Source organism: Bombus bifarius, unplaced genomic scaffold, assembly GCF_011952205.1.
Source record: "Bombus bifarius isolate JDL3187 unplaced genomic scaffold, Bbif_JDL3187 scf7180000008178, whole genome shotgun sequence".
NCBI classification, from domain to species: domain Eukaryota; kingdom Metazoa; phylum Arthropoda; class Insecta; order Hymenoptera; family Apidae; genus Bombus; species Bombus bifarius.
In genome coordinates, this window is record NW_022884495.1 from 7,499 (window position 1) to 33,060 (window position 25,562).

The following is a 25,562-nucleotide window of genomic DNA, read 5'->3' on the forward strand; positions in this document are numbered from 1 at the left end:
GACGCCCAACGCGTTTCACTCCTCTCCGTCTCTTCTCCCCTCCGCGATCCACCATCTTCCTCGTCCAGCGAGGACGCGGCTCGACTCGTCGTCGGTTCGATCGCGTCTCGCGCGTTTTTCCGACCCGTTTCGGATCCGTTTGGACCTCGCGTTCCGATTTTCAACGCGAACATCGATTTCGCGCGGTTCCCTCGTCCATCTCCGCCATCCGACAATCGCCACAACCGGGTTTCGACACTCGGGGACAGTCTCTCGTTTCGCCTCTCCGGCTTTCCGACGGTTTTTCTCACGACGCGTGTCACGATATTGCGTAGCGGCTAGAACAGCAGGGACGGAGGGAAAGAGAGAAAGAGAGAGGCAGAGAAGCGATCGCGCGTCGAAGCAAAGCAAGCAGGTAGGCCTTGAACAACTCCGGACCCACGCGCATAGCTCGCTAGGAGTGTTGGCTCGTATATAGAGGCATTCTCGGTTGGCGCTGCCGGGCAAAAGACAGATAAATAACTCAGGTATGGCATTGGCTAAGTAAACGAGCCTACGCGCGCATTCGCGAAACGTACACCTGTACGACTCGCGCGTACAGCTTCGTTCTCCGTGCGCACGAGTACACGTTTAGCCACACGTAAACGCGCTTCTCTTCGCCTCGCCTTACCTCGTTTCCCCCTTGTCTTTCGCCTTTCTTCGTCGCACCTCCGCTGCGCTCGCTTTCTCTCCCTTGTATTCGTTGCTCGCGAGCGGCAAACACGCGCGTAGGCGTGACTCGCGAGAGTGCCTCGCTGATTCTACGGACGACGCCGTTTTTATACGCGTCGAAACAGCGGCCCCGTCGTCCGTGTGCGCCAGCGAACACGCGTGCGGCCGGCTACGCGAGAGCCGATCGAGGCCGTAGGACAACGCCGATCGAAAACCGCTCGTACGTCGCTCGTTTAGGTAGCGGATGATCGTGACGGGATCTGCCAACGCTCGCCGCGGTCTCGGCGTCGAACGACCTGCCCGGTTCTCCAGGAAAATTTCCGTTCGTTTGGTCGCCGATCCGCGACAGAGCGAAGCTTCGCGACGACGGATCTCGCTGCTACGATATTCCGTTCGTTTTCCAGTCGTTCGGCATCTCAATTCGGGATCTCAATCGCGTCGAATTCACGCGAGTACGCGTAAAATACGGGCGAACCGGCGTGGCGGTCGGTCGGCTGGCCGCACGCCTTCTTACTCACTTATGAAGTTAATTGAGGGCAAACGTCCACCACCGATCTACTGACTAAGCCAAAAACATATGCAACCGCGAAGCCGCGCGACGCGCGACGCCCGCGTAATTGCTCGCTCGACCCGCTCGCGCGACCAGTCGATCGCGTGGAAACTTTTTCACGGGAAACCCGACGATCGGTGCCCTCTGACACTCTGGCACCGTTAGTACGTTACGTTACGGCCGCCTATGACGCGTGGGGTGCTACGTTGCGCTTTCAAGGCCAGTTTCTTCGTTTTTCTCTCCTTCGTTCTTCTTCCCTCTCGTTCGATAGGTGCCGTTTTTGCTCGCGTGCACTCGCGAAGATTTATCGCTCAGCCGATCTTTGACGCTTGAATTCTCGCCGTCGACCAATCAGTTTCCGGAGGACTGTGTTTTCTGCGCAGCTCTCGTTGCTTCGACGAGTATTTTTGCATCAGCCGTAGAAAATATCGAATCGGGTCTCCCTCCCTTGGCGCTTCCACTTTGTCTAGCGGCTCTACGGACAGCCGAATAAACCGTACCCTACCGGTTGGATGAATTTTGCTAATGACGTGACAAGTTACAAGTATTGAGTTTAATTATGATAATGCGTCACCGGTGATCTATTTGCATTGCTAAATAACGAAAACACAGGTGTCGCGGAAATATCCCATCCCAGGATAGGATACTCGTGCCAATGGGAAAGAAATTCGACCGATCTTCGTTCCTCTTCTTCGCTCTTCGCCTCGATTCGCGCGAATCGACGTCTGTGTTTAGGTTTGCCCGACGAACGATCGAACGACCGCCACGACTCTTTGCCTAACCGGATGGATGTTTAAGAAGGAGGCGAAACGCTTCGCTGGAAATTCCCGTATTCGTCGATTCGTTCGTAATAACACGCCTTCGTTCGTCCTTTTCGCGAATCGACGATCGTTTCGCTTGCTGGATTTTTCGGGTGTCGTTCGACCGTCGATTCGACGTGTTTCTCGAGCTTTTACAGTTTTTTACGTTTCTCGTCGACCGTGTCGTTTCCTCGCAGGGTCTGGCTGTCGGCGACAAGAACGCGAACGCTTAATTCCATTGTACGTCACACGGATCGGCGTTGACTGGAATTCGTGCCGTCACGCTTTCAGTTGGTACGCGCGGCTCGATCGGTGACTTTTTTCCACGGGTCCACGGCCCTTTTCCGCTTACGTGACGCAACGTGCTCGTGCTACGTGCATTTCCACTCTGTCGTCGAGGCGATCGTTTCGTGCGTGTGCCGCTTTGTGCCCGGCAAACAGAGCCAAGCCGACCCTCGAGACCGATATTAACCATCGGATTACGGCGTTTCGTGCGAAAGCTTCCTGCCCGACCCAGCACCCTCCCCTAGCGTTTTATCGCGCGTCACGCTCTTTTTCTTTCTTTCTTTTCTTTTTTTTTTTTTTTTGACGCAATCGGCTTTGAAGGTCTAGCCGTGCACGACCCGACGGCGAGGTTTCGAGGTGTTTTCCGAACAGACGGACAGAGTGCTCGTCGACGGTAATTGGATCGACGAGTATATTTATCGGTGGCGTTGCCGCGCGCGAGCAACATTTGCAGACAATCGAATCCACGGTGCAGTCGCCGACGAGTAATTCGATCGAGCTTTCGGGCAGAGGAGAAATTTGCAGCTGTACCGGGTCGACTCTCGATCGGAAACGAGCGGATCCCGGATGGATTTATAATGGCGCGACGCGTCGAAGATCGGGGAAGGACGCCGGTATGCGAAAAGTTTAAAAGGACGAAAGGCTGCTGGCCTAGTCCGGAGGGTTGGAGGGAGGGAGAAGTCGGGCGAGCGCGTGTCTGGTCCGCATGGAACGCGTGTCTCGTGCCGTTGGCACATTCCGCATGACCGCGGGAGGCCGATAAAACGTATGCAGATTAAAACATTTTATTTGAATGATAATATAACACTTGTTGATGCAAGCGCGTTGGCCTAGGTTAGCATAATAAACATTATGTAGATCTGTACGGACGCGGCGAGCTATCCGTTCCGGCTACGTCCCGCCGTTATACAAACGCCTGTTAACTCTCCTCTATGGCAGAGGCGTGCGCGCCGCGTTCCAGTGTTGTTTCTCCGCGTACCAACGTCCCCCCTCCCCCTTCCAGTGGCTCGTTCTTCTCCGTCCGCACCCCTCCCCACTGCTGCCTGCCCCTTACCGCATCCACGAGACGTTCATTCATTAAAACCGGGAGACCGCGTGCATTCTCAATTTTATCGATGCCCCGATCGAGCCGACGCGCGCTCTTTTCGTACTTTCGCCTCGCCGCATCCTCCGTTTCTTCCTTCTTCGCTGTCCATTGATCGACCGCCGTCGAACGCGGTTCCTCGCGCCGCTATCAACCCCACGACTATATCTACCTCGTTGCTCGCCGTCACTTCGTTCGACTCTGTGGCTCGTCCTCGCGTCCGTCGCTCGGCGACCGGATTCCGCGAACCAACCTCGCCTGTCCGTAGGTGTCGAGGGAAAATGTCAAGGAGAAGGTGTCGACTCGGCGATAGGAAGCGATACGAATCGATACGAGGCGATAGAAATCGCGAGTTTGTTCCTTGGTCGAATCCGCGTCTCGTATGCCGTGCGTGTCGTTTTGCCAGCTTCTCGACGTTCGGACGCATTCGTCGCTCGTAAGATCCAGTTACTCGATGTACGTACGCGTCGATCGCGGTTAAATCTGGTCCGGAAATCTGGCAGGTGGAATCAGTCAGCGGTCGCTGTTTCGCAGCGGTCGCCCACTTCCACGTTCTTCGTGGCCACGTGGAAACGTAACATCGCGCGCGATCTTGCCCGTCACGTCGTTTCGCGGAAGCGCGTCCTTCGATACGGGCCCATCGTCGACGAACTCGTTGGAGCAGACGCGGAAGGAAATTCTATCGCGCGAGCAAAGGTCGAGAAGGAACGAGGGTGCTCGAGGGTTCTCGCTAACGAGAAATCGGAAACCGCGAACCGAGTTAATCGGAATTCGATTCGATCGAAGGGACTGCTAGCCGGTTCGTTTAAAGAGTCCTGCCGTTGTCGCGCGATTCCGGCCGATCGACCGACTCTACGAGCCGAGAGACAAGAAAGCGGCCGACGCGATTTTCGTCGCGAAGCTCGTTCTAGGCTTATCCGGTGGAAGACGAAATGGGTCGAACGGTTGCGGCGCGAACTTTAGCTGGCAGACTCGTACAGTCGGTCCGTCCGGCACCGAGTGACCGCGATAATAGGACCTATGACACGCACGTACGCGCACACACGCGGTCGCCCAAGTTAAGTGGCCGGCACTCGCTGAAAATAATGTTCAATTCCGACGTAACAGCACCTATGACCCTGACTCTTCTCGGTTTACCTTGAGCGCTCATTCGGAAATCCAGAGGAATGCTCGATCGTCGAGTAGGCGGTGAGTCGACGGTACCACTCGACGTTTCGTCGAATTCTACCGCTTCCGTGTCGGTCGTCTAATCGTCGTGTCTCCGCGATTCGCGATCATCGTGCCGTCTCTTCGCGAACGCGATCCACCGAGCTAGCCAGTTAGCCGAAATGGCAACGGTCGATTCATAGACGCGACCGTGGCGTCCCTGACCCTCGAAGGGCAGAAATGGGAGAGAGAGAGAGAGAGTAGAATCTCTCGGGCCACTTTCAGCCCGCGTTGCGCCGCAATCGGATGTAAATGCGATGCAAATTTCGGGGAGCGAGGGACGAAGAGTCGGAAGCGCGGAGCGGCGCTATCGAGCTAGCGAATGTATCGGGTGGCGCGATAAACTAGAGCGCCGTGAAGCGGAGCGAAGCCGGTTCGATACCGGCCCGAAGGGATTGCGGAGCACGAATTCCGGCCACGGGCCCGCTGACAAATTTAACGACCGTTCTCCCCGTCAGTCGAACCACGCCACGCCGACGAAATATTTACCTGCGGGAAACTCCAGCTCGATAGCCTGCATTTAGTGTACCGACACGCTCGATGCGACGATACGCTCTCTCTTCCCGCCGCCGCGTTACGTATTCAGAGGACGTCGGTTCTGGCCCCGTCGGGATCCTATCCATGTCGCGCGTCCCCTCTTTAATTGCTCGATCGAGCAACGGTTTCCCGAACGTTTCACCGATTACCGCCTTTCCCGATATTCCAACCGATGCTCCACGCCTTCCCAACGAGACCTCCTCGCGCTTTCTTCGTCGCAGCAGCGATCGATCCGCTCGGCAATCGCCCTGGCTACCGGGTTCGTCACCGAGAACTCGAGCCGATGGCGTTCGGACCAACGACAAACCCGAATTAGATCGTTATCGGGGGACGATTGTCGTTCCTCGGCCGTGGAATTCGCGGGGAAAAAGAGCGTACGATCGACCGTCCTGCGGTACCGGTGATCGTGGAAACCGCTGTCGAGAAACCGGTACGACCGTTTCTACCCTATCGTCCATCGAACGTAATTCGGCGGCTGGATCCGCCGGAGACCGTTTCGTGCCGGTCTCGTCACCGATGGAAAGTTGTCCGAAAATCGAGTTACGTTCGCTGAAATCGGCGTTCGATGGCGGAGAACGTGCCGTGCGATTCGCGCGTCTCCGTGGCGTCGGTACGATTTAGGCTCGTCGATTCGAGACACGGATCAGCCTTCCATTCCGATCAGCCGCGTGGGATTTTCATCCAGGCGGTGTACGATCGAAGACGAATCTCGTTTTTTCCACTTCCTTTCTCGAGCCGTAGCTCTCGTCGTATTTGGTAAACGCGACACACGGAAGCGTGCCAAGCAGATGGGACGGAGGTGGCAAAAAGTCCTTCCTGAAATCCAATTCCAGGCTCGGCCACTGGGACGGTTGGTCGAGATCTTGTGTCGAAGGGTGAGCGCCTCGAAGAACGGGAAAAAGATGGGGCGGGGATGAGAAGAGAAGGGAAGCTAGGCGCGTAGAGACAGAAGCGAGGAGGCGAGGGCAGGGTGTGACTCGGTAAGAGCAACACGGACTGGGGGCGAAAAAAAGAAACGCGTGGAATTAGCGGTCGGACGCGTGCAATGCGGACGGGTCCGCATTGTTGTCCGGTCGTATTAGCGGTGGCTACGGTAGGCGAGAAAAGAGACGCGGTGTTTGCAGGAAGGCGGAACAGGGAGAGAAACGAGAGCAAGAGATTCCAGAGCGCAGCGTCTCCGCTGCTGGTTTTTCGCTTTTGTTCGCAGCTCGTGTTACAGCTCTCGAAAAAGAGACGCTGTGTTCGCGCGATTTTCGCGTTTTCCGTTCGCTTTCCTGTCCGTCGAGTCATCGCGTCGTCGTTATTATGGCCATGTTTGTCGCATAAACGTTCGGCCGGGTTCGCAATCCCGCTTTTTTCACTCTTCTTTTTTCGCATCGAGCTTTATTGCGTCACACGTTTTTTTTCCGCTGAACGTCTTTGTTCGAGTTATTGGAAGTTTGCCTTGAACTTTACCATCGGTACGCGGCGAGAACATGCATCGTTACACGCTATCCGCGACTAGGTATTGTAGAGTTAACCGTTTCAAACACACACACACACACACACACACACAGCGTTAATCACGCGTTTAAATTGCCGTGTTCGTCGCGATTATAAAATTTGTCACGTCGATGGTTTCTCGATTTTTGATACGCACGGAGCTGCGACTGTTCTCGGTGCAATGGTAGATCGCCAGCGTCGAGTAAAAGTTTCGCCCGGACAATGCGATATCTTGAAAACTTTGCGCAGAGACACGAGCACCGGCGGAACGATGTTAAAAGCGACGACAATTTATTCCACGGCTCGCATCGGTGATAAATACGAGGCGACATTGTTGCGTCGAATCGGAAGACCGGTGGCGCGACATGTGTCCAGTGACGCATTCCTTTCTCCGTTTTATGGACCGAGCATAAATTCCGCGGGAGCGGCGCATCCGTGGGCACGATTTCAATCTCGGGCCCTTTCATAAAAGAACTCGCGCGCGCCCGTAAGCGAGCAATAATTCTCCCTATTCTACACGGTGTTCATTAATTACGGATGGTACGCGCGTTGGGAAAAGAGAAAGAGGAATTATGGATCCGCGTTTATCCGTGCATCGGCCAGCCATGCTCCAAAGCGAAAGATACGCCAGTTGGCAGTATTTTTTTCGCGGTGTCGCGCGATAAGCCTTAGCAGCCGCGCGATTATTTATTATTCTCGAAATTGCTTCGGCTACCTGGCGAGCGAAACGCGAAGCGGTGCGGAACTGCGACGCGTAGGAGGCTGCGACGGCCGCGGATGACGTTGCAAACGCGAATCCCGGCGTTTCCGAACGGAAGGACGCGTGAACGTTCACGTTCGTCGACGCGATCGTTTCCAGCGAGCGACAGTCGAGGGTTTCGTGCGCGATCTGCGAAACGGGAGCGAGGCCACGCGCAGCGGGAGACCGGACTCGCGACAGCCAAGCCGACAGGAGCTGGATGGAAAACTCGCAACAAAAACGTTAATGCCCGGCAGGAAACAGTTTATAATCCGTAGAAGTTAAGATGAAACGACAATGGGCCGCGCGAAGCGTAATAAGGGGCGCTTACAGGATTACACTCAGCCAACGGCCAGGTAAACGCGTTTCCCGCGCGTCGTCTCGTTCAGGCGGCATCTTTCACGGGACGACGACGAAGCGGAGTGTCGCTGCAGCCGACGTACGCGCGACGTACGCGTTTTCGATGAACGAGCAAAAACGAAAGTACGGAGAAAAGCTCGAACGACGACGTACGACGAGATTTGAGCTGGAAGCGGGTGCAAAGAGAGAGAGAGAGAGAGAGAGAGAGAGACGAAGGATTCGTACAAAGCGGGATATCAATTCCAATCGATCAATGGGGCTTCTCCGGACGATTAGCAGGCGAACGGCGTTTAGCCGTTAAATGCGACGTTTCAGACCGTAATAGCGGCAATTATCGTGTTAGTAGCTATATTCCGAAGGCATCTGTCGCTTCGTACCTTTCGCCGTGTAATTACGTCTCGTTAAGATCTCGGGAATGTAATCCGGCTGGCGGACGAAACTGGAAAACCGGCGAACACGCTAGCCAACCCAACTATCCGATCCCGATACGCGTCCTTCTTTTTCTCTGCTGTTTGCTCTCTCTCTCTCTCTCTCTCTTTCTCTCTTTCTCCCCTCCCCTCCCTTCGTTCCCCTCGTTGGCTTTTTCTCCGTTTCTCTGGCCCTCTTCCGCCATCGATCAACGATCGAGTGCCGTTTCTATCCGAAACGGGAAATCTGCTTTTCGCGCCTTGGTCGACCTTGGTCGTCGAACGCGCAAAATCGAGGACCGAGGCTCGAGAACCCTTCGTAGCGAAGATCGAACAGGAAAGGTTGATAGGGCGCGGTCGAGACGCGGGACGAGAGAAGGAACGAGGCTTCGTGGCGCGTTTAGAAACGGCACGTGAACTTTCACGCACGAGTCTCGGCTGTCTGTGCCGGTGACGAAGCCCACGGACGAGAGTAGGAAGAAGTCGGGTCCAGAATGCCGAAGGTGAGCTCCGAGGGATACGTAATCCTTCGAGCATGTTCGTTGGGCACGATCCTTTTCGGATCTCGGTCGTATCGAAGCGCGGTACGTGCCGCCGAACGATCCCGCCGTTTATCCTGTTCTCGGGCTCTTCCTCGACGACGGCGAACCGTCGACGATCGTTGCGACGATCGCAGAGCACCAGGATGCCGTTTTCGCACGGCGAACTGGATACGTGCCAGTTATCGATTCGCGGGCCGTGATCAACGCCGTAAAGTCGGCGAAGTTATTAAGACACCGTGATAAACGTCGACGCGAACGAGAGGCGAATGGAATGGTTGGCCGGGTCGGGATCCGCGTGCGCTGTACGCGTTTCTCCGCTAACGGGAAGCGATAACGCGCGATCGCTTGTCGCGAAACGGAGCGTCGCTGTAAAGCGATACGCGTAACGACCGTTCTCGAGACCGGGCATCGGTAAAGTTTTACAGCGACGTCGCGCTCGCGATTATCGTAAAACCGAGCGTATACGATTTCCGCTGCGTTTACGCTGGAAAGAACGATGCTCGGTGTAGGATTTCCGAGAGAGAGAGAGAGAGAGAGAGAGAGCCGCGGGATGCGAGAAACCAACAATGGGAGATGACAACGGGAGCGAACGGTCGCACCGAAACCAGGGGCTCCACGTGCGCGCCACGCTACACACCTTTCCGTGATAGAATTTAATGGTGACGGATCGACGAGGTGGATCGATGTTGGAAGGGTCGTGGGTCAACGCGAAACCCGGTGGCCGCGTAGTCTTTGTCGCCGCGTCGACAGCCACCGGTTCGTACCGGTCTCTCGAGTAAGACGAATCAAGAGCGAGAAAAAGTGAGAGAGAAAGAGAGAGAGAGAGAAAGAGACAGGGCAGGTGTCCTTAGGTGGTTCGCGCGGTGACTCGTCATAGGCGTGACCCAACAACGCTAGCTGCTACGACGACGACGACAACAACGACAACGACGACGACGACGACGACGACGTTCCATCCTGATCGCGTCATCGTCGTCCACGACGCTCGACTTTTTCTCCTCGCGTAGATAATATCTCGCGACGTTGTTACCGCATGCCGTTCGATACAGGACGGCGGAGCGTAGAGAGACCTTCGATTCGAAGCGGAGTCCGCTCGCGGCCGCGCGCGGCTGACTCGCTTCTGGCCTCTCTCGATCGATTCTCCGCGACGAAATCTCTGGTTCGGTGTGTGGATCGCGCGCCCGTACAAGAATCGACCCGTGTATTTACGCAGTTTCGCGGCCGAGAATTTTTCGAGAAGAGATCGGACACAGAGAGAAGGAAGGTTCTCCTAGAGAGTAGAGACGTGTTCTCTCGCGAGAGCGACAGAGAAGCTAGAGACCAGGTAGTAGAGTGGATAGTAGGCAGCCTGGACTGACCAGCGGGTGCTCCGGATCCGACTGGACCGGTTTTGCTTGAATTCCCTAGGAGTTCTAGCCTTCGGGACTCGCGAGAGTGCTCGGAGGATTCTCACTGGCCACTGGTCCGCGCTGCTTGTTGTTGCTGCCGTTGCTGCTGGTCACCGGTCGCTACTGCGACGCACAAGACCGGACGAGGACCACTCTTTGGCCAGTTCTGCTCTCTCGCTCGGCTTTTTTCTCCCGCGCGATCGCTCTTTCCTCCGTCTTCGTTTCTTTGGCCGTTTCCCCGGCTGGCTGTTACCCCAGCGGGGAGGAAGTTTCGCGCCGTATCGGCGGACTCGTTCCTCGGTGCTACCTACTACGTTTCAGCGTATCATTTATCATCGGACGAGAACGCGCCTCGTCGCGATCGTTCTCCGCCTCTTTTCGCTGCTCGCTCTCCACCGGCCGGCTGCCTCGCCGATCGCTCGATACCAGGCCCGTGAACCAGCTTCGCGACACCGATACGACCGTCGCGTACCCACTATCCGCCGATCCGTTCTCGGAAAAAGCCAAACGGTCGAAAGACAGGCCGAGTGGACGAGTGGATGCACCGTTCGTTGCTCGTCCAGCGATCGCGACAACGAGACGCGACGCGACACGACGCGACCACGGACGCGGATACACGGCTCTCGGATTCTGCGCGATCCAAGATATCGCCGGTCCGTTGCCTACCGCCGCTGGATACCGCATCTACTGCAACTTTAATTATAGCAGTAGCCGCGTAATTTGTCTTGTTATCGATTCGAGATTTCGCGACCAGACGGCCCCCTGCTTGCACGTCTGCACGCCAAGCTCGGCTGCGCTGCTTTATCGCGTTTACTTTCCGTCGCGGAATCCCTCGCCGCGCCTCTTCTTCCTTTTCTCGTACCTCGTTTCGCTGGCTCTGCTGCGCTCGCACGACCGTCACCGTTCTAGTTTCTAGCTGGCTATTATGTTTCCCTCCGGAAGGGAATCGCGCCGGTTTTTAGCTCGGCCTCGGCCTCTTTCAGGCCGCATTGGAATCCAGTTTTCGAATCGAGTTCATCCTCCTTGAACGGTCCAGGATGACCGTTGCCCGCAGAGGAGAAGTCGCTAGACACGCTACCGGCCATCCTAACCGTCGCTTTGCATCGCGTCGCCTCGGTTTTGTCTCTAACGGCAGCTCGCACGTACGCACGCACGCACGCACGCACGCACGCACTCGTTCACGCACGCGGACGAGGATTACGTTCGCTCGGAGGGTTGACGAATTCGCTCGTCGATTAACGTCGTCCAACCGGCGACACTCGTCGTCGACTCGAACGAGTCGAGCCGCCTGCTCCGATCGCTCTGGGCTGTGGGAGAGTAGATTTTTCATCCTCCGGTGGTAGAGGCGCTGCTGATTCTTTTATTTACGACGGGTTCTTCGTCGCGGCCATTTAAATTAATATCGTCGCGTTTCCCTCGACCGCGAAGATTAATAGCTCCCGTGGCCCGTAACGGAAATACGAGCGAATTGCGGAGTGCCGATTTCCCGAGTCGGCAAGGACCGGAGAACGGGTCCTTGTTTACGCTGCGGGCAGCTAACGCGCGAAAATTCCGAACGACACCGTGAAATGCGGTTTCGGCTCGCTTTTATCTCGCGTCTTGCGTTCGTTCGTTCGTCGCTTGCGCTCGCGTTCCGTTCGTTTGTCCGTTTGCATAACGTCCTCGAGATTGTTCGAACGCGATCGAAAGTTCCGGAATATTATTATGAAAATGAGCTGGCAGTTACGCTCTCGAACGTCTTTCTCGCGCAGCACGGATGCAGATTAATGCAGGCGAGCGTTCATTATCGGGTCGGCCACTTAGCGTCGCTAATGTCCTAATAATTCCGATCGCGGCTATTATCCAACCACGGGAAACCTAACGTGTAATCGATCGGATTACGTTAATTGCACGTCGGTTGTGTCGCGACGGTGGGAGGGCCGTGACCGTGTGGTTGCAGCGGCTGCTTCGGGGAAAACTGGTAATCGAGTCAAGACGGATCAGAGCGGCTGACTCTTTCCGTAATTTCGCGGGGGAGGGGCGCACGGCGCTACTCGTTACCGTTCGATAGTGATACGATAGAAATCATCAGTCACGGCAAGAAACGTCGTTAGCGCGGCATTAAACGCGGCCTCTTATCGAACCACGTATCTCCAGAGAAATACAATCGCGTACGACCCTGAGATCCCCTCGGATGCGAATAAATTGAAGGAAAAAATGCGCGCAACTGATTCGTTAATCCGTATCGCGTCATCGAGGAGACGCGGCGCGAGTTGGTCCGTGGTTGGTTGGAAATTTTTGTGGCCGAGGTTCTCCGGATCCGGGAATTCCATCGAGGCCCAACTATGTAACGAGTGAACACGCATAATGATATTAATCAAGGCGGCGCGTTCGGCTTCCTTAAAATTGCCGGCAGGCTCAATTTCTCACTTAAAATCTAATTAGAGCTCGGCGGAGTTCTCGGGCTGCCGTGGGCCAGTCCAGAGAGAAGGAGAGAGAGAGAGGGAGAGAGAGAGAGAGAAAGTGAGAGAGAGAGAGAGAGAGATCGTCGGCAGGATGGGCATGCCGAAGGGTGACCGGTCGGGAAAGGGGTGGGCTGCATTCGTGCGGGAAGAGGGGGGGCGGGGGGAGGGAGCACGGGCCGAAAGTGGCCCCGCGACTTCAACCTCGACAAGCCACAACACCGACAGCCCACGGAGCCCAAGCTAAGGCACCACTTTACCAAATTGCAGTTTCCTGCCTCGTGGATCGTCGTCGATCGTCGATCGTCCCGTGGATCCCTCCTGTGGACCGAGTATCATCGCGGTCGTCCATTCGGGATTCGATTTTCGACGGTCCTCGCGGCGCTTGGAACGTGCGGAACGAGCGGTCCGCCGATTGCCCGCGATCCAGACCCTCGGACCGCCCTCATTCTCTTCGGATTCGAGGTAAGACAGCTGTTTCTCTTATTCTATGCGCGGTTCGGTCGGCCATCGGCTTTTCGAGAATGACCGTATCGCGGAAAAAGGAAGCGGGATCGTGGACGCGAAGAAGGTCGTACACGGGGGATGCGGACGAAAGCGAGCGTTCTCGGAGCCGCGCCGCGGGGGAATTTACGATTGGAAGGCGAAGGGTAATCGGCAGTCGCGGGATCGTGGATCAACCCGTTGCGATTCGTTAATTATTACCGTCGAGTCGACTAGAACGAGTCCGTGTATAGCGGATCCGGCACAGGGATGGGGGTGGGTGTACGCGGAGAGGACAGGTCGGCCGCGAGGGGGGCCGCGATGCAGAGGAGCAAAAAAGACGGTCGATCGTTAGCAAGGTACAAATTTCGCCATTTGCCGCAATAAACCTTCGAACCCGCTTGTAACTTCTTCTTATGGGAGGCATGAGTAATCGCCTTGTTAGCCCTTATGGCCTATAGCGCTCATACGCTCGCTCCCTTGTCCATGGGAGGGGACAACAGCAACGGCAACAACAACAACGACGACGACGACAACAACATCAGCATCAGCATCAACATCAACAACAACGATGGCAAACGGCAACAACGGTCGACATGCACGCACAACGATTGTAAAAAAACGAACAGACGGGAGGGGGGGGAGGGAGGGAGAAGAAACTGCGACGTATAAACGATAGGGGTATGAAACGCGAAACACACGCGATATATATACCCCATCGACACCGGAGACTGTGTAACGAGCGACGCAAAGGATCCGCCGATCCTCAGGTAGTAGAGAAATCGAGAAGGAGCGAACCGGAGAATCAGGGGAGACCGGAGGAAGCAAGTCCAAGGCATTTGCGTTGTAACCGAGAAACGAGCAAAAAACGAACGCGCGCCGACCATGCGGACAGGAACCGGGAAAGAGAGAAAGAGAGAGAGAGAGAGAGAGAGAGAGAATAGAGAAACAGAGCTGGCAGGGGTGGTAGCGAACCGAGGAATCCTTTCGTATTTTCGCGTTTCTTTCCTCCTCTCGCTCGTTCTGCGCCAAATTTAATTACCTCGCGCGCCACTCCACTCTCTACCACTTAATTAGCGACCTATAAATTAAAATATTCTCTCGACGTCGGAGAAATTCTCGCGATCTACGACAAGCAACGACGCGGTAAGAATCGATCGCGTCGAATCGTAGCAAAGATCCTTTTACCGAGCGCCGATCGCGTTTTATCCACGCGAACCGTTTGTCTTCTCGTCGGATGTCTCGTCGTCGAGGTACGTCGGTATCTCGCGAAATTTCGATCGGACGGAGGAAAACGCGCCACACCGATGCCCAAAAGTGGCCGACGTTCTTCTTCCTCGAACGTCTGCCACACCCGGGACCTCCGACACGAAGATACGCGGCGGAGGCGCGGATACGTGGACACGCGTGTGCGTATCCTTGCCTCCAAGTCGCGTGGCCCCATATCTTCAGAAGTAGCCAGGGGGGGTCCGGCGAAGGACAGCGAATGGGGACTAACACTGTTTTATCGTGTAGCCAATTAATAACGTTTCCCTGGCCTGCTCCTCCGTCCCTTTCCTCCTCGCCTGCTTTCGCTGGGAAGAAGAGATCTCTGCTTAAAGATACCCGGGGACCGTTCGGGACCCCCGGAAGGCGATCTCAGACTCGTAGCTGGCCAACTCCGTGCCCTGCACGCGCTTGTTCTTTACCTACTATTCGTGTATCGTCTACCTGGAAGCCCCGTATCCTTGGACGCGAGCGACGACGGCCAAATTTCGGAAAAATGTTTGCGGATGATGACATTAAGAGGATTTTGCTTGTGATGTTGCAGCTTACAGATTTGTCTCGTAGCGTGCTGCTGCAAGCGATCGTTCCAGAGTCCTGTCGCAGCCAGGCGCATCGTGTCAGTGTGGAAATGCATAATTATATAGAATTACGGTATAAGTTGTGTTAAATCAATGTTAATCGCTGTAGCGAAGTGGGGTATTACAATAAATACATTATTTTATGTAAAATGTCTTTTGTTCGTTTAACCATCCAGGATGCGAGTGCGCGAACGTACGGTTAGTCTACGCGTTCTCGGCCAGCTGCCGGTCTTGCAATTAATCGTCTTGAGTCTTTAAAGTATGCACGAGACGGACAGTGATCGATTATCGTAAAAAATTGCTAAAAAACCAGTATTACTTGAAAGTTTGTTTTATTGATAAATAATAGAATATTCTCTTATTCCTTGTAGTAGGGTCCGTCATTTTTGTCAAGTAATCATTTAACGTCATCGTAGATCACGATGCCTATTTTCAATGAAAAATCTCACGTCAATATATTATGAAACAGTTCTTTCGTATTTCCATTCCTTTTCGTCTTATTTTCTCGAAATCTTTCAATATCCTCGTGCCTTGCTTCGAGAGTCAGTTCGATAGGGAAATAAGAACGATCTTACAATTTTTCCCATCGTCGATTACAATACTTTACGTACAGTTTGAGATCACGAAATACCACGCATAACGTTCTACGTGTAATTCTGCCGTATCGTAAGTACATTTTTCAAATTCTTCCGCATTTACTCTGTGGACACTCGATACATCGCTCTTCGAAAAATAGCAGAACTGTAATTTAAATTTTTCTCGACAAGCATGTTTACGGCTATCTAGTCCACAGAACTGAGCAACTCGACCACCATACCAACAAAGTACTACGTATGCGACGGAAAAAGGCTCGTCGCATAATTTGCACCTGCCATCTAAATAATTCATCCATCGTTGATGCAACGCTTAAGGCCAGATTTTCTGTTCTTTAAACGATTCGACTTGGAAATTAATTCGCGAATTATAAGATTCATTTTAATTAATTCTCTTGTCCGTTCTTGTCCCATTTGTTACGAATATCGGTCACTGGGCGACGAGACGCAAACGCGTTACGATTACGAGGCGACGTGGCAGTCGTAATCGACGGAAAGAGAGCCACTTTCGGAGCTTACGACGCGGACTTACGCTCCGCACGAAGAAGCTCGATCATTTCGTATTTTTTCTAGGGTCGTTCGGCGCGCGTACCGAGGGAAAGAATAGCTCGTAAAGAGCGGCTGCAAAGGTCGGCATCTGCGATGCGCAATTAACGAAAGGGTTTTCGCCTGGCGTCCGCCTCGTTCCTCCGGCGCGCGCGAGATACCTTCTCCGGCACAGCCGCCGCGCTCGTTGACAAGCCGTTTGATTTACAACGAGCTTTTATTTTTTAATCTCGGCCCAACTGTCACCCTTCCCTCGCTTTTGTTCGTTTCGCGCTTCTTCCACCGCTGTCGCAGCTTTCCGCCCATGGCGGATTATCGAGTTCGATTCTCCGCTCGAAAGCGAACCCGCACGGTTGACAGAAAAGTTGCGAAGAAACCGCACGACGAACGATCGCGTCGCGAAGCTCGAAACACGCCGGGTTCTCGCTTAACTCGGGATTTGGGACTCGAGGGTACTTAACCCTCGGGATGGGTTACGAAATGACTTTATGGCAGATCAGAGGCACGGCTCGGATTGCATAAGGGGGTGCGCGTTGCGGTTGCTCCGCGTCCAAGGATCGTTTCGACCGTCTGACAACGAGCAGACGGACCCTCGAGAATTTCGCAAATGGAATCCTGATTGCGCGTACGCGCGACGTCGGTTATCCTTTCGTCGGTCGGTCGATCGTCGTTTTAACAAACGCGGCCGCGTACCCTCCTTCTCGCGTGTCCAATTCACGGACACGAGGGAAAACGGTTAGCGGGCGAGAGGGAGAGTGCGAGCTCGGTGGATTCCAAAGACGACGGTTAAAGGAGCATCCGGGTAGGCGACGAAACTCGTTCGGCCGTTCGACGAGGCAATTTCGCGTGACGATCGGCTCGCGCGAGAAACCCCGAGTTTGAGCACCTCTTTGTAATTTTACGTTGCCGTGGGGTGGCTAAAGCTGACGCAGTGGGGTAGGTGGTCGAGGTATGCCCAGTAGCCAATTCCCGACTCTGGCCTCGACTCGCCGGGTCCATTCATCGCCGAGCACTACGTGACCGGTTTACCAATCCAGCTCTTCCTACACCAACATCGACGCCCCTGTCCCGTCTCTACCTTTCGCCTGCCACCGCGTCGTCGTCGGCCCGCGCTACCTTCGCACACGTCTACGTGTATCTGCCAGACAACCCTCCGAGTCATATCGACCGACCAGCTCGCCGTGCTTCGAATTCCCCTCGCGCGCGATACCGAACTCGTCTCGTCCACCGTATCCCGTAGCTTTCCTTCGACTTTTCGATCCTTCGGCCGAGCTTGGTTCGCGAACACGCGGTTACGAGGTTCCTCGCGAAACCTCGAAACGCGTTCGAAGATCGACGCCTACGCGAACCTTCGTTAGAAGTTGGATGAGCGCGCGTGTGCTCGCAGGGGGCGTCGCTCGTCGCGCGTACACGATCACGACCACGGTACCAGAAGGAAAAGGAATAGAAGAAGAAGGTGGAGAAGCAGGAGGGCAGGCCCGATCGGCTCGGTTTCCACGCGATGATGACATGTTAATGTATGGATACGTAGTACGTAAGAGCGTGTCTGGATGGACGGAGGGCAGGCGAGGCGAGGAGGAGCGGAGGCGAGAAGGGCACGGTGGTGGCAAGCACGAGCCAAAGGAGGACCCCCTTTCCTGCCGGATGAGTTTCTTTCGGTTCAAAACGAACGGGTCCTCGGCCCCGACATCCCGAGTCATTGTCGCCCTGCCTTCTTCATCTGCATACAATGCCGGAGACATCCGCGGCTCGAACCATCCCCCCTGCCGGCCCCCGCGCCCCGGACCGCCCTCCGTCTCCCCCGACGTCTCGACGACCCAACGTATCATCGGAATATCGTTAATATGCCCGCCCATCGAAATTACCGAACGCGCGACCGAACCGAGAGCCAAGGAGAGGCGTCGAAGCCTCGTAGCACGCGCCGAGACCTACGACCGGTTGTTTGCTTACGAATACTTTCGGCCAAAGTTTTTGCTCGCGCCGGGCCTTTCCACCGACAACTCCAACGATCCTTCGTTCCTTCGTCACGAACGCGGAAAGAGGAGCGACGCGCGCCAACTGTTTGGGAAATTGGAAAATCCGGACGTCGAACAGAGGGGAAAGAAGAATCCTCGATTAAGAGCAGAAGGTCGAGCTCGTAACAGTTAGTCGTGTGCCCCCTTTCGAACCGAATAGCGGCAACAGTTGCGGTTTATGAAATTACATCCACCCTGATGCTCGAGACACCGCGTCGCTACGTCACGCGTTTCTCCGCCGCGAGCTTCCAGCGAGTTCTCGCGCGACGAGACTGCTCTTCCTCGTGCAACGCGTGAATCGTGGTCGCGCGATGGCCGATATTCGCGCGGCAACGAGGTAAAGCGGCGCTGGAAATTAAGTAGAACGACAGTTTTTGCAAACGTGAGATTTCGGAAGGGTGTCCCTCGTCGTATTTGTCGCGAGCACCGCGCGGCACAGGGACGATTTATATTTGGGGTGGAGCGTGGAACGCGTTTCTCGGCCACGCTCTATAATATCCAGCACGAGCATAGCCATCTTTATCTCTGCTATTAACCCCCGGCAAGTAATTAAATTAAATGATCCACGGTCCCTCGATCATCCGGCTCCTAAGTGCCTATTTATTCCGACACCCTTCGAACGTTGCGCGATCTTCCATCGCCGCGAACGTTGCGTGAATTCCGAATCGCGTCCCTTCGAATTTCTCCAGCTCGCCCCTGTCGATGACGATCGACGCCGAAACGCGTAATTGCCGTTCGTACGTACTTGCCCCGGAGAGGTTCGGTGGCCGAAGACGAGCGAAGAGGAAAACGCGTTCCGTGAAAGCCGGCGTCTCGGTGCAGCTGGTTCGAGATTGTCGAAGGATGTTGTATGCGAATAGCGAGGCGAAGGGGGGCCCCATCCGGGGCCGATCGAGCTTTCTCGAGTACCGACGCGCAGAAAGAAATCGGAGGGAGGGAGGCGTTGGCAACGAGGGGCCTGCCGCGCTACAAACCTCGCACGCGTTATAGCGTAGAGCGTAGAGGGTCGAACGGCGTTGCCGGCTAGCTCCCGAGGGAGCTGCGTTCCATTTTGCATAAATCGCGAGACACCCCGCCGTAGCGAAACCTCGGGGAGTTGGCGGAATAGCTCGAATCCGCCGGCACAGCGATCACGAAGGGATGAAAGTGCCTGAGCCAACCGACTCGTCCGATATTTCGCTCCCTTTTTCTCGGCAGTCGCAGAGACGCGAAGCTACTACTCGACCTCGGTGAGATTTCCTCGACGATTCACCGAATGCCAAAATAGTGGACGCCGAGGTTCGACCGAGCGGACACGACAGGGACGCGTCGAGTGGCTCGCGTCCCTCGGAAATCTAACCCTCTTTCGCGGGTCCGATTAATTCAACGTTAACGGCAATATGCCTCCTCTGGCGGCCACGGAGCAGTATCGTTTTATAGTGGGCGCGCGGTAACTCAGAGACAGCAGGATGGCACAGGGGATGCGAGATCCCTCGTATTCGCGATATGCGACGAATCTCGTTCGATGGCTCGAGACGAAACGAAACGAAACGAAACGAAACGAAAGGATGGTTGTGGATGCGGTTAACGATTCGAGTTTCGCGGTTCGTCACACGGAGACGTTCGACCTTCGAATCGCAGATTCGCGACAGCATGGAATACACGGCAACTGGTAAGCGTGGAAAAAAGTGAAACGCATTTGGCTGCGTCGCGTTCCAACTGTCTGGCGTTCGTTAGTCGCAAATCCCCGAGCCGGGAGGTAGGTTTTTTTCGAAAGGATCCGCACAGTCATTAGCGGGAACAGTCGTTCGGCGACGCGATCCAACGATCGATCGATCGAAGGCGATCACGATTGATCGCCCGATAAGGCTCGTCCCGTGGAACCGGTAACGCGCGGTATCCTTAGACGTACTTTGGGTAAAACGGTAATCGAGCAGCTGCGACCGGTTGCATCACTTTCGCATCGGATTTAAGTCGAGTCTTAAACCTTGGCTTAGCGTCTCGATATGTCGCCTCGTTCGACGGGAAAGTTTGGCCGGGTTTGAATATCGGGAACGCTTCCCCCGACCGGCGCGTTTTCGCCTGCTTATGCCGCTTTTGTCGCGTGATTGTCTAAGCGCGAGTCGCGACATCGTCGTCGTCGTCGTCGTCGTCGTCGTCGTCGTCGAGCGTGCGCGAGCAAAAAGGTCGAAGCGATCGGTCGAATCGAAGACTCGAGAGAAACAGAAAGGTCGAAGAGAAGCGGTCGGATGGCAGAACAAGACAGGCTTACGCAAGTCCCATACCTGTAAGTTAAGATTAACCTTGCTTAGCGGCATGGAGCGTGGAGAGAAGTACGGGGACTGTCGGGACCCGGGCCGGTTAACGAACGAGGACGTTTGACGGGATTAATTTATGTCCAGTTTGGTAACCGAACGAACAGATACGAGCGCCCATATCAGGAGAGAAGACGCAGGAGAAAGGGGAGGGACTGTTTTCAAGTCGCGCGTACGATTATCGTCGTTCGATCGGAGACTTTGGTTTTAGGAAATAACGTTGGTCTCTTGCCACACATCTTTTCCTCCGATCTTGCGCGTTTCTTTAACCCGTAATCCTATCTCGAGGGTTATACGATGTGTAGACGACGATCGCCTTGCCAAACCGACCACACGTCCATTTACTTTCAACTTTCGCTCGAGGTGACGAGAAAATTCGCATCTCGTCGTTGGACGGTCTATCGTCGACGTAAGATTCGCCTCGAGCCAGTCGACTGAGATACCACCGCGAGTTCCAGTGTCTCGCGACTAATCCGCCACAGCTTCGGCCCTCGTCGGCGAAGAGGAGAGTCCTAGGGGAGACCGGCGACGCTTCGAACGCTCGTTCGGCGGTTACGCGGAGTCGGCGGAATTCGGCTGGAGCAGCTATCCCTCGCGTAAAACTGCCAACCCTGTTCTCGAGCGTTACGACTGTTCTCGAGCGACACACGCCCAGCGAAGGAACGGCAACGATTCGAAGGAAAGTTGACGCACCGTTTAGTCGGAATCGCGCGTACAACGTAGGTCGATGCAATGTCCGAGAATAGAACGGTTTTTTCAGCGGGATGTCAAACGATCGAACGATTTAATCGAGAGGGGGCAAGACACGCGCATTTGTCCAGCGTATGGTTCGCCTAACGGTAAGCGTGCTATTGGCAAGGGTTTGCTCCTGTCGCGCGGCGCTTATACTTAGATGGTTTATAAATCGCGTGGCGATAGTATCGGCGCGACGATAATAAAGGCCCGGTCTCGGGCCATTGCGCACCGGTTGCCCGCTACAACGATCTCTCGTGCTACGTAGCACGCTGACAGCGGCTCGCTCCCGAATCGAGCAGCCGCGTCCTCGATCGCTCGTCTCGCCTTGCCTCGCCTCGCCTCGCCTCGCCGCCGAACGAGAATCGCGGCGAGTCGGCCCGATGAAAAATTTCTTTTAAATCGTCCGTCTAATTGCGATTTGACGAGCTCGGTCTGGTTAGCCGGAGGCTTCCGTGTCAGCGATATGGTCGCGCGTTGTTTCAAGGCCCATCAGCGGCATGATCGATGATCCACGAGCAGCGAGCAACTTGCCAAATTTCACGGTGAAGCTTAACGAGAGTTCGCGGAGCGGCCGAACCAGTCCCGAGCTGGGCGTACAGGCAACGCCGAGCGAGCAAACAAAATTTCGACGGTTATCGAGCAAGTCGTGATCCTTTTTATTTGCGCGCGTTTGATCCTCCACTACCATTCTCCTTGAATCGAGCTTGTCCCCCGGAAGAAAAGAGAAAGGAAGAGAGACGGCTCGTTAAAGTCGCTAGTCCGATTTATTTATCGCGAGAGGAAAGGTGGCTTAGCGGGGATCGGTTCGAAGGTTGGTTCATTGAGCGGCGGCCGGTGTCTGGATCGGCGAGTGATTGATAGTGATTTGGCAGATAGCGATCGGAGAACGCAGAGAGGTGTGCACCTGACGGTGCGTGCGAGACGAAAAGAGAGAAGGAAGATCGGGTCGGATCGACTGGATCGGCCGGATCGGTACGGCGTGGCTCGGCCCGGCTCGGTTCGACTCGCCTCGGTTCGAACGCGGCTCGAGAGACTAACTAAAAAAGAGAGAGACAGAGAGGGATAGAGAGAGAGAAAGAGAGAGCGAGGGGGGGGGGAGGCAGGAGCTAAGACGATCCAACAGACGAAGGTGGCTTCTGCGTGCTTCGAAAACCCATGGAACCTATTATCCGAGGTAGGCAGCGGCTATCGGCGAGGAGCATCTTTCCGTGTGGGTGTCCGAATACCCTTAAGACCCCATAAGTCGAGTGCCACCCTGCCGAGAAAACCGCCCCCGCGAACTGTTCGCTAGACACCTCCTTAGACACCCTTTCAATTTCCTATATGCCCGATAATCATCTATTCGTCCGGATCTCACCGCGGGTGGAACCTCCTCTATCTCTTCCTGCCTTTCTTTCTTTCTTTCTTTTTACGTTTCTCCCCGTCCTCCTCCTCCTCCTCCTCCTCCTCTTTTCTTTCGTTCTTCTTTCGTTCGTTCTTCCTTTTCGATCGCTCGCCGTCTTTCGCTCTCGAGGTTCGCCTATCCTGGCTTTTCTCCAGGGTATCGAGGACATCTTCGCCGGACATAATTGGAAGTATCGAGATTAAGGCGGTCGATAGCCGAAACGAGAATATTAGAGGCACTCCGAGCTCGATAAATTACAAAGGTGACGTCGGAGAAGCGGTCCGGCCGGAAATCGACGGTGAAATCACGCCACCCCGGAAATCGTCTCGAAAATTTCTCGCAACGCTCCTCCCGGTGGTCACCCCTGCTGCTGGCGTCGAAGGAAGCCAGCTCGACGTCCGTGACAAAGCATTGTTTCCCTCGCGCGGTTCGTAATCTATAGCCTTTAAATTTTCTAAAGTACTCAATCACCCGGCGTATTTTTATGCAAACGCCGTCTCACGAGGATCCCCGGACCTTAGCGAGGCGTCACAATAAAGCCATGACGTATGAATCTACCGGCGACATAAACTCGACGCGCATATTATTAACCGCTATTTCACGAGACTCGCGTCAGGACCGCTTACCTGAGACCCGTCAACCTACCGTCCCGACGCGTTTGCCACCACCACGGAACGAACACCGCCGCTGCCCTTTTTGTGCTCGGGCCCAGTCGTTCCTAGCTGTTTTTCGCGCAATCAAGTTCACCGCGATTTTTCTCGAAGATTAGACGACCGATTGGCATCCATCGCCGGAACGAGGCTAGATACGCGCCGCGTGTCCCCGAAACGGCGGTGTTCGTCGATATACGAATATTGGCGAGGGAAGAGAGACGCGAGCTCGTATAATTGGAAGTGCGCCGGGGGCCACGAAAACGCACGGCGTGTAAACTGTCGAATAAGTAAGGGACCGAACACGAGGGCCGCCCGTACCCGTTCGCTTCTTGTAGTTTGCGCCGTGTGCTGCTGCCTGCGCTTCATAACGTACGGCATACGTATCGAGGAGGGAGGGCCGAGGGCCTAGGGATGCCACCGCCGCTATAAAGAATATCCGAGAGACCGAGAATAAAAGCGGCTTGACTTATTTGAACCACCACGACGGAAGGAGAAAGAAACGGAGACGGGGCCCTGGACGTCGAGGGGCAGAGAGACGCAATTGGGTAAAGACAGAGGAGAGGGTCAGGGACCGAGATGGAAGACGGGAAGGAAGAATCGAGGGGGAGTGAGGCCCCGGTCTAACCGGCCGCGAGACCTCGTGCAGCAACGAGGACCAACAGCCGCAGAAGCGGTTGCCGAATGCCGCTATATCGTTCGACCTTTGCGATCCGAGCACGCGTGCCCACACACGTCGGTGTTCGCCTATCGACCGACCGATTCGCGAATCTCCGTCCGCGACGTCTCCGTATCAGATCGAGTAAGTAAGTCGAAAGCGTAAGTCGGTTGGCGATAAGACTCGTCGTATCTAGCGTTTCGACTTTTATACGCCGGTATGTCGCTGCCGGTATCCAGCGAGCGGAACAAAAGGTCGGGCGCGTTAATTGCAGAGAGCGGATAGAGTAGCTACGATAGAGGCGTATGTTGGCCGACGTTGGAGAACGCGATGCAGGGAACCGGATAGGCGGCAACGCGCGTGGACGTACGGTGAGACGCGATGAAAGGAGCAGGGCCACTAAGTGACGGTAATTATCGTAAAAACAGTGATTTTTCGCAGCACAGCGGTCGACTATTTATAGAGGCCGACTCACGTCGATCGTCGCCTATGCGACGTTCGTATTCGCAACCTCGTAGCTCGTACACGCATTCGCGCACACCGCCGAGTCGAAAGATCGCCGAACAGGAATTCCTTCTATCGGCGAAAAAGTAATCCTCGTCGTTGGCTGTTTGGACATTTTCTTTCGGTCGACGATCGTTCGACGTCTATTTCGACCGGCTTTCTCCGACCTCGTCGCGTTCGCGATCTTTCATTACCGACGCAATGTCACCGCGTCGCGCTACGTACTTACACACTTTGGTCTTTAACGAGTTGCGCAACGTCTGTTTGGAAGGTGTCAAGACGCTCGTATCGTTCGCCGCAGCGCTAAATCTTCTCGCGGATACGGAAAGTCGGAAAGTACGGCGCGATAAGGATACGGTCGCGTTGCTTAGATCCGATAATTTTCTGTTCGCAGGACATCTGGAGTCCCGGCGATGGACCGCAGGGAGAGGAACGAAGGAAAAGAGAGAGAGAGAGAGAGAGAGAGATAGAGAGAGAGATAGAGAGAGTTAGCGGAGGCTGAAGAGCGACCTTAGGCGACGTTACGAGACACAGCGAATCCTTTCAGAAGCGGCTATGTTTATCGACGTAATATTTGCTCGTACGTCCGCGTGGAATGAAGCGTACACGCAGCGGTGAAATTTGTTTAATTTGTCGAGTGATAATTTAATATAATTTTTTGCGCAAACGTCGCGCAACCGCGCCGCCTGTTCAGAACACGGTCCAAACGACCACGACGAATCGCGATACGAGATTTCGCGGCGATCGGCTGATCGATGCGACGCGTCCTTTTCACCCTTTCGACCCTTCACTCTCGCGCGTCATTTTATTTTCGCCACGTTTATCGTAACAGCGATTGTATGGAAAACAACGTGTACTGTAAGGTGTCTGTGTAAAATTGTTTCTTTCAAATATATACTTGTAACAACGTTGCTTCGTGTTTGTTTTATCTTTCAATTACAACGACCAACCGACCCGTCATTTTTCGAACAAACGATGGATCGACCAAAGATCGATTCACCGTCGACTTTGCCTCTCGAACGGATTAACCTCGGATCGTAAATACTGGTTGTCAGAGTCCGGAGTCCTGGCAGAATGCTCGATGTTCCAGCCTCGTTATCCGCGCGACGTTTCACGCCCCGTCAAACCGTGGAAAGACGTCGACGACGCCTTGGTACGTCACCGTGTAAAAATCGGCAGCTCGTTTTCGAGATCGAGTTCGATGTACGACGAGGTCGCTGAATCGCTCGCTCGTTCGTCGTCGAATCGAAGCGTTTGCGGAGTGAACGCGTTTCGATTAATTTCGTCTATCAAGGGACGATCGGAGCGAACGATTATAGCTCGGTGGTGGGAAACGGGAAGAACG

The 25,562-nt window shown here is 54.8% G+C and overlaps 1 protein-coding gene across 9 annotated transcripts; it reads left to right on the top strand.

Moving 5' to 3' along the window:
• The first annotated feature begins 375 nt into the window (after positions 1-375).
• Positions 376-25,131, top strand: LOC117209540. Of its 9 annotated transcripts, none has more exons than XR_004487936.1 (3): positions 376-394; positions 12,782-12,976; positions 14,805-14,988. XR_004487936.1 is itself a non-coding variant. In XM_033451680.1 (3 exons), the coding sequence occupies exons 1-3, from the start codon at positions 7,671-7,673 to the stop codon at positions 13,163-13,165; spliced, it is 369 nt and encodes a 122-aa protein (XP_033307571.1). In that variant the 5' UTR covers positions 7,434-7,670; the 3' UTR covers positions 13,166-13,317. The 9 variants fall into 9 exon arrangements, 4 of the variants coding, with proteins under 4 accessions (XP_033307571.1, XP_033307573.1, XP_033307572.1 ...); XR_004487933.1 differs by lacking the exon at positions 376-394 and adding an exon at positions 401-506; XR_004487937.1 differs by lacking the exon at positions 376-394 and adding an exon at positions 3,073-3,091.
• The last annotated feature ends 431 nt before the right edge of the window (positions 25,132-25,562 follow it).